This window comes from Osmerus eperlanus, chromosome 1 (genome assembly GCF_963692335.1).
Source record: "Osmerus eperlanus chromosome 1, fOsmEpe2.1, whole genome shotgun sequence".
Classification (NCBI taxonomy): domain Eukaryota; kingdom Metazoa; phylum Chordata; class Actinopteri; order Osmeriformes; family Osmeridae; genus Osmerus; species Osmerus eperlanus.
Window position 1 is genome coordinate 17,125,885 of NC_085018.1, and position 9,546 is coordinate 17,135,430.

The window sequence follows — 9,546 nt, forward strand, 5'->3', positions numbered from 1 at the left end:
GAGTCCGCTCAACACCCATCCCATTGTCTGTTGGGATAGTGGGGGACAATACAGGACGGCCCAGCGCTGTGTGCACACGCCACCAGGCCTCACCCCAGCCATGCACCAGCAGCCCTAATGCTAAACGCTGCCCCCCCCCCTCCACTCTACCCAACACTGGGATGATGTCATCTCCCCCTCTTCTGCTTCACTCATCCACATAGCCGGGACAACAAAGCAGAAAGAAAGAGTTACAGGGCGAGGGGGGGGGAAGAGAGAGAGAGACAGAGAGACAGAGAGACAGAAAGGGAAAGAGAGAGAAGGATAGTTTCACAAAGAACACAGAAAAGCAGCCAGTGGCAGGGAATCAGATACTCTCTTGACACACCGGTGTCACAAATCAAAGGGCTTAGAAAACAAACCCCTCATCCTTTCCTTAGCTTCACTCTGCTACCTAAAGGCTCCAGAAGAGAACTGACGCTGCCCATCAAATGTCATCAATTGCTTTTTTACTTACCCAATAAATAAAACTCTTATAAAATGAAAAGAAAGTCTTTTATTAGGTAGGCTGTTATAATGTGGGAGATGAGCCTCATCCTCTTTCTATTAGTTTTTTTCTCTGCCAAATAATAATAATAATTATAATAATAATTATATAGTTATTGCATAGCCATGACCCCCCAAAAATATTATAATAATTACATCGTTATTGCATAGAATGTAGGATGAATACAAGGAGCCAACAGTGTTCTTTTAACATAGGCAGCGTCCTATACATAAAGGTCAACGTAGAGTCAGCCAGTAAGACAAGTCACTAATAGACTGTCTTGCAGAAAAAAACGGCTATAGGCCGATACTTCACTGGAGAGGGGACAGTTGGCTCCGGAGTAGCCCTGTTGCACTTTAGAACTTTATGCGCTGCCCCTCCCCCTCATCTTCCCTCCACAAAGGGAACTCCCCCCCTCTTGTCCCCACCCACCAGGAATTTCTCAAGCATTGCTGGGGTCACCATGACAACTTGGTGCTTAACAAAGAATTTCTCTTAGGCATTCTTCTTTTCACAGGGGAGGGAGAGAGAGGGAACAACAGTCAAAAGAGGGGGGGGGGGGGAAGAGGGTGGAGGAGCTTGAAAGGGGCAGCGGAGAGGTTGCAAGGGTGAGAACGGCGGACACAGGAAGAGAGAGGAGTAGGGGATGGGTGACAGGCCAATGAAAAAAGAGTGGAGAGGACAGAGGATCAAGGTGATAGGTGATGTTGAAGGGAAAAGAAGAGAAAGAGGAGAGGAACACGGCTAGCAACATTCCAAGTGGGTCTGAGTGTGTGACTAATGCCTTTTAGGGGTGCTTGGGGGGGGTGGGGGGGGGGGGGTGGAAGGGACCCATTACAGGAAATCACTCAAGTCCAACATGTCCAGACTCAAGAGACCCGACAGGTACACTCAAACATACACATGCTACTTTACTACCAGCCACCTATCAAACATCCCTGAAAGAAGCTTAATGCGGCCCTTTGAAGGTTGAGAGGGTGTCTATAAACCTTGTGTTTAGACCAGGCTCCTTTTCTCCCCATTTCATCCAAATATAACGGAGCCATGGAGACAGAAGGGTTCAATGTAAAGGTTCAAGAAAAGGTTAGGCTAAATGTATCTTTGTAGAAAGACACACCTACTCCAGTACAGCCATCCGCTTTCCTGGTCTATGTTACAGAGAACGATTATGCAGACCCTGACAGAGAAGAACCACATAGACAGAGCAGTCTTAATAGACTGGAATGTAATTACGCAGTCTGGGACTGGCTTGGTGCTGATCTCCATGTGATGAACGAGAGTGGATTCTTCAGTCCTCTATTGAAATTCCACTCATGTGCTGTTCTTATGTTATGCAAGGTGGAGGACAGTGGGAAAATGGGCAATTTACAAAACACCCTTCAGCTAAGGAAGGTATATGACTGGTTTGCCTGCTTCCGTGTGTGAGGTTGGGACATTTGAGAACTGTTGTACATTCAAATCCCCACATTTGAATATTCAAAACAAGCTTTATAGAGGTTGCATTTAGTGTTGGCTACTCTAACAAAAATCAAATGGCACATTCAGCAGTGTTTACATGGTGTGAAAGAATTACTGCATGTGAGCTGAAGTTCTTTAAGATATGAAAGAGACAACAATTACCCTGAAATAACGAATCACTACATTTAGTTAATCAGCATGTCAACCCAAACTGTTGCTCAGTCTTTATCTGCCTCAGCCATTTTAAATGAATAATTAAGACTAAGTTGATTTGGTTAGTAGATCAATGGATAACCAAAAGTCCTTCATAAACAGAGTGAGTTCAGGGGTTACCAGTGATGGAGAAGGTTGTCAAAATAAAGCAGAGAAACTGGCTTTCTTGTGGAATACCTTCTGTGTTCTAGATTGACTGCTGATATTTCCAGTGATTGACTCCCCTCTGGTCAGACACCAGCAGAGGAGTGAAAATAGCAAACTCACAAACATAATTTGTGAAGGTTTTACACAACTTGCAGTGTGATGAGAGGTAAAGCTGCCATTATTAGCAGAGTGGACATGTTGAAACCTCAGAGCTGGTGAATGCTGTATGGGTAGGACCGGGTGTTTGGGTTTTATTTTACACTTTTGAACGTTCAGAGGAAGTACCTACATTTAAATCAAACAAAGTATTTGAAGGACAGGAGGAATGTCGTACAATCCTCACTGTCAAATGCAAACCCAATCTCCTTCACTCAAACTCTCCCTTCACACACACACACACGCACGCACGCACGCACACGATTATGCAAACTCATGCTTACAGTAGATCCAACCAGCACTGTGTCAACTCCGAAAGGACACAGCCAGGATTCATTCACATCTAAACTAATCCTATAGACGACCGCAATCTTGCCAGCATAAAGCGTGACCAGCATCCTCATCAGGACTGTTACTGTAGGGGTTGTGTCTGCTCTGAGTGGCCCCTCATCAGGACTGTTACTGCTGGGGCTGTGTCTGCTCTGAGCACCCCCTCATCAGGACTGTTACTGTAGGGGCTGTGTCTGCTCTGAGCACCCCCTCATCAGGACTGTTACTGTAGGGGCTGTGTCTGCTCTGAGCACCCCCTCACCAGGACTGTTACTGCAGGGGCTGTGTCTGCTCTGAGCGCCTCCTGATCAGGACTGTTACTGCAGGGGCTGTGTCTGCTCTGAGCGCCTCCTGATCAGGACTGTTACTGCAGGGGCTGTGTCTGCTCTGAGTGGCCCCTCATCAGGACTGTTACTGCAGGGGCTGTGTCTGCTCTGAGCGCCTCCTGATCAGGACTGTTACTGCAGGGGCTGTGTCTGCTCTGAGCGCCTCCTGATCAGGACTGTTACTGCAGGGGCTGTGTCTGCTCTGAGTGGCCCCTCATCAGGACTGTTACTGCAGGGGCTGTGTCTGCTCTGAGCGCCTCCTGATCAGGACTGTTACTGCAGGGGCTGTGTCTGCTCTGAGCACCTCCTCCACAGCTCCTCAACGGCACACGGAGGACAGTCCCACCAAACTGTAATGAAGCGTTCTTACAATCCTAATCTTTCCATCTGCAATAATCCAAGGATTTGCAATCCCACAGCCAGCGATACAGAGCGTCTAATCCAGCCCATTAGCTGTGGGTCTCCTGTGTCTGATTATTGGCAAGCATAAATGACACTGCACCATTGCAGTAAATCTCGCTCCCTAACTGGCTAAAACCAGGATTATTCTGGTGTATAATCACCTGAGATGGCAGAGGGACACAGAAGGTGTGAGGCAGATCCATCCTGCCAAGCATGTTTAGTCAATGTTAGTAGAGGAGACCATTACAAATGTCTAACTCTTAGCCAGTCTTCTCCTGCGCCTTTACTTCTTCAATACAAATGTTTTTGTGGATTAGTGCATATTTTAATCATAGTCAAACTCTTGTCTAGATTCCAGCATTAATCATCCATCATAAGGGCTTTCAGAAGCGGGAATACAAAACGAAGGATAATGGGAAGACTTGGGAGTCCCTTAAGGGAGGAGCCATTTTTAAATTTGGGTCAACATACGAGAGCCAACCGTTGTCTTTGCCTTTCCATCTTCTCTCACTCACTCCCTCCCTCTACCTCCCTCCCTCCCTCCCAGGTCCCTCTGTACCTTCCCTAGTCCCTCCCACTGCATGACTTCCTCCATACAGTATCTCTGCATTTTCAAGTTCAGTCCATCTAACACCCACGTGACGTTACCTCCCTCTCCCTCTTTCTTTCCATTCTCCCTCTTTCTTTCCATCTCCCTCCCTCCCCCGTAGGGCTGCTGACACACATACCCCAGCAGGTGCAGGCCGCACTGAGAAGCAGGCCCTCTAATTGGTCCTCAGTACAGTCACAGCTGTTGCCCCCAACCAGGGCCTAGCATGAGTTCCTGGGACGGCCTCGGAATCGACTGCTCGCCATTGTTTCCTAGGAAGACAAGCAGCCATCTCATCTGTCACCAGGGGACTCCTCCTCTAAGGAGCCTCGAGGGAGACCAGGTCGTAAAACCAACCAAGAAAACAAAGCACGTTATAATAAATACCCAAGCTAACCTTAGTGTCTGGCACTCAGAACTAACTACAGGGCTATGTGCCCCTAGGTGAAACTACACCCCCACTCACAAATACCGCTTCAGTCAGAATAGGAAAAACGTTACTTATCTTCTAAACCAATTTTATTTAACATGCTTCCAGTTTAATCACTAGATTAAGCACTCATTTATGCAGTGCTGCTGCTGGTTCACGTATAATTAAAAGCAAGGTCACAGAGGAGGAGCAAGCTCTATGGTGACTCACGCTGTGTCACAAACAAGCTCCCACATAAAGGCCACAAATCTTTCCCAGGAGCAATTCAAGTTCAGTCACAATGTTGGAGCAAATAAAGTGCTCTGTAATTTTTGCTGACAGGTGAAATTAGAAGAACACAAGGCACACTCAATTTAAGAAACATGGGTTAGGTAATGCTAGACGGAAACCGAATGGTCCTTTATCCTTCTCCAAATGGTTATTAATTGAACAAACTGCTGTTTTCTATTGCAGTTCACATGACATGTGTGTACTGTACAATGTATCATGACTTACTGGACCCCGAACTAAGTCAATGTGCACATACACTCTATTAGAGAAATCAATCCTGGGAGTAATCATATAAATCACCTATTATAAGAGACCATCATTTAATTAAATCTTTCATTTGGCCACAAATTGGGGGGGGGGCTTATGTTGGGCAATTATGGGGAACGATCTGTCATCCCACTGGAGTACTGCTCCCTCAGGAGCATGCCATCCTGCTGCAGACATGCTCAAACGAACACCTACCTACATTCATGACATCAGACTGATCGAAATCAGCCTGGTAGGAAGGTGTGAAGAATGCCTTCTGGTTCATTTCAAAACAAGCATAGAGCATTACAGACTACAACACAGGCTAATCAAACCACAATCATCCAGAGATATAGTATTGATGACAGACATATTTCTTCAAAGACTGCTCACGCTAAATAAAATATTTTTGTTGTGGTTTACAAAGATCATGCACTGACGGTTAATCTCTCACTTCATTACAAAATCAATAAAGATGCAAAAATGAAAGCCTGAAGATATATTGAGTTGAAACTCATAATTGTGCCATGAGTAACATCTCATTAAATGAGAAACACCCTTAGGACACTGAACTATTCATGCATGGAGGAAACAGGTCTAGAATGACAATTCCAGGCACATAAGGAAGTAATGGTTCTTACCTGACACAGAGATCTTCATTGAGGCCTCTAGGGGTCGGTTGTTGTCCAGGGCTTGGCTCAGCCGGATCTCCCCCGTACTCTGGTTCAGGATGACCAGATTCAACTCGTTCCCAGTTTCAAAGCTGTACTGGAGCTGATCTGAGGTGTCCGGGTCATGCGCTGGGATGCGCCCAATTACCCCGGTAGGAAAGCTGCTGGATTTGTCCGTGACGTAGTTATTGAAAATAATCTGGAAGTTCTTGAGCACGGGAACGTTGTCATTCTTGTCAACAAGCTTTATGTGGATAGTAGCTCGGCTGACTAGTGGGGCGGAGGTGGCCTGGACCACAATGATGTACTCAGGCTGTGTCTCATAGTCCAGATCAGTCAGAGCGGTCAGTTCTCCAGAGAAGATATCCAACTGAAAGACTTCTGGAATGTTCCCCTCCACGATCTGGTACATAATCTGGGCGTTGCTTCCCTCGTCCGGGTCAGAAGCAGATATGTGAGCTACCACCAGGCCAATGGGGCTGTTCTCCTCCACCATGATGTCAAACTCATCTTTCTCAAAAACAGGAGGGTTGTCATTTACGTCGAGGATGCTCACCTGTATATCTACTGAGGTCCTGAGCGCGGGAACTCCCTTATCCACCGCAAAGGCCTGTAGGTTATAGATGGGCATGTTTTCACGGTCAAGCCGACGCAGGGAGCGTACAATGCCTGAGGTGGACTCAATAATGAAATCTCCATCCCCGTCCTCTCCACCCTGGAAGGTGTAAAAGACGCGCCCATTGAGGCCCGAGTCTCGATCTGTAGCAGAGACCTGGACCACGCTGGTGAACACAGGCACGTCCTCCATCACAGTGCCCAGGTAGTGATCCCGGAGGAACCGAGGGGAGTTGTCATTCACGTCATTGACCAGGATCTCCAGGTAGGTCGTGTCCGACTTCTGTGGGATGCCGTTGTCCTTGGCTGTGATGGCTAGAGTGTAGGACACCTGGTCTTCGTAGTCCAGCTCCGTCTGGGTGGTGACAGCCCCCGTGTCTGGGTCAATGTTGAACTGTGGGATGCTGTCATCCATGAAGTAGGTTATGCGAGCATTCTCGCCAGTGTCTTCGTCCGTGGCACTGATGACCACCACGGTGGTGGCCGTGGGCCTGTCCTCATTGATGTTGACGGTGTAGTGGGAGCTCTGGAACACTGGCCGGTGGGTGTTGGCGTCGGTGACGTTGACAAACACCTTGGCGGTGTCGAAGCGGGTGCCGTCAGACGCGGTGACGCTGAGGACATACTGCCGCTCCAGTTTGTAGTCGAGAGGCAGCGCCAGGGTGATGAGACCACCGCCACTCTGGCTTGTGATTGAGAACCTGTTCCGGGTGTTGCCACTGGAGATCTGGTAAGTCACCACACTGTTAATGTCCTGGTCGACGGCAGACACAGTCACAACACTGGTCCCCACAGAAGCGTCCTCATTAAGACGCATGTAGTAGGCCTTCTGGGTGAATTCAGGGTTGTTGTCATTGACATCCAGGATGGTCATGCTAACGCTAGCTGAGGAGGACATGACTGGGTGGCCATGGTCGCGGGCCTCCACACCGAAGTTGTAAAAGTCCACACTCTCTCTGTCCAGTTCAGCCGCTACAACTATCCACCCTGTGCTGTTATTGATGGAGAAGGGGAAGTTGGGTGTGGTCTCAGTGAGGCGGTACTCCAATCTGGAGTTGTCACCTGAGTCTGCGTCCACAGCCTGAATGTGGATTATGGAGTAACCCACTGGAACATTCTCTAGCACAGTGGCCTGGAAGGGGGTGCTGACAAAAATGGGCGCATTGTCATTGACATCCAGCACCTGCACCGTGACCAGGCCGCTGATGTTGGAGAGCGGAGGGCGCCCCCCATCCTGGGCACGGATTCGTAGCGTGTACTCCTTGTTAGCCTCATAGTCCAGCTGGCTTACCAGGTCCATCTTCCCCGTCTGGGCGTCAATGTAGAACTGGCCCCTGGTGTTACCACTCATAATGCTAAAGTGGACCACAGCATTACTCCCCCTGTCCTGGTCAGTGGCAGTTACCTGCAGAATCTCTGTGTTGGGTGCCATGTCTTCCGGCACCTGGACCACGTAGCGCTTTTCGCTAAACTGCGGTGCATTGTCATTGTCGTCTTCTACAATGATGTGAACTGTGGCCGTGGCACTACGGGGACCAGGGTCACGACCTTGGTCGTTTGCCTCAACCAATAGTATGTAGGCCTCCACTTCTTCCCTGTCTACCGGGCCTTTGGTGCGGATCACCCCAGATCTTGGGTCAATCTCAAACACATCATTAGAGCCGTTGCTATTGAGGACATGGTAGAGGATGTTACCGTTGACTGGGGCATCCCCGTCTGTGGCTCTGACTGTCAGCACCTCATAACCAATCTCTAGGTTCTCCCTTACGCTCTCCTTGTAGTCCTGTTGCTCAAACACAGGGCTGTGGTCATTGGTGTCACTGACTGTGATGGTAAGGGTGGCCATAGCCGTACGGCGGGGTGTGCCATGGTCAACAGCGGTCACACGGAACACATGCGTGTCTTTAGTCTCCCTGTCTAGTATCTCCACTGTTGAGACAGAACCACTGACTGGGTCCACAGCAAATAGGTTGTTGGAGCGACTATCAAAAAGAGCCTCGATAAAATACTCGAGTCTGCCCGCCTCTCCCTCATCCATGTCGACTGCTTTCAAAACAACAACTGGAGTTCCGGCAGGCTTATTTTCAGGCACAGCAACTTGGTACATGGGAGGTTGGAACTGGGGGCTACTGTTGATGCTCCTCTTTCTCCTGCTAACAATGCCTGAGTCAGACTGGGCCGCCCTCTCCAGTAACTTTCTCAAGTGGCCCTGTCCAAAAGAGCCCTGACCTATTCGCATGTGGATGGAAATACTCGTTACTTCGGCCACCTTTCCAGTTCTAGCGAATTGGTTACACTGTAGGTCTAACTCCAAAAGTGTGTCCCGCTTCCAACACAGCTTCTCAGACACAAACAGTTCCCCCTCTGAGAAGTAAAACTCCGGGCTCCTTGTCACTTTGCAGAGCGTTTTGCTGTGGGAGCCCGGTAGAAGGTCACATATACGGAATAGGGGAGTATCAGCCTCGTGGCATTCTGGATGATGATTTAGAGGATTCAATAAACTAATGATCTCTAAATCCCAATTCGATTTTCTTTTGTGTTTATGTGAACAATTTCTGCCGTGAACATGTACATCATACTGGCTTGTAAGGAGATGCCTGGACCGTGGTGGGGCATTATTCATGCAATCTACAACAGTATAAACTGTGAAAGGGTTGGAGCGGAGCGCGGCACAATCTATTTTGTCCGAAACGAACACAATACCCGCCGCCGCATCAGTTTCAATAAAGGTCTTGGAGAATTTAGGAGCGATTACCTGATCCAAAGTGCACGCTCCTCTCTGTTGCACACTTGATATCACAGTCCTCGGCTCCGCATCCTCACTGATGTGAATAATGTAGCAATCCGACGGCGAAATTAGTTTTAACCACCCCAAAATGATAAACAACAAATCCCACTTATTGACGGGCATTGCTTCTCGGTAGTGTTCACCAGGTTTTAAAGTAACTACAACCGCCTTCCACTTAAACTTTCCGTCTTGTTGTCATTCCCTTTTGAAGTGGCGTGTCCATGCTTTAACTGCTCCACAGAGTATAATCCAATTGAACTGTGAGAGAACCCGCAGTCACCTTGCCAAATCTTCTCGCGTATAAACACGCCAACACCTCCACTCAATCCGCTTGAATGATAAAAATGGCTCCGACTACCCCTGCGCCTTCAGGCTTCTC

The 9,546-nt window shown here is 48.4% G+C and overlaps 1 protein-coding gene across 5 annotated transcripts in view; it reads right to left on the reverse strand.

The window, feature by feature from the left end:
- The window catches only part of celsr2 (cadherin, EGF LAG seven-pass G-type receptor 2), a 48,688-nt gene extending 39,161 nt beyond the window's left edge, over window positions 1–9,527 (reverse strand). For all 5 annotated transcript variants that reach the window (XR_009930705.1, XM_062464637.1, XM_062464629.1 and 2 more), the window contains exon 1: window positions 5,735–9,527. Coding sequence is in view for 4 of the 5 variants with exons in the window: in XM_062464637.1 (XP_062320621.1) it covers window positions 5,735–9,290 (3,556 nt within the window). In the remaining variant the exon portion in view is untranslated. The remainder of the gene's footprint in view (window positions 1–5,734) is intronic.
- Window positions 9,528–9,546: the final 19 nt, after the last annotated feature.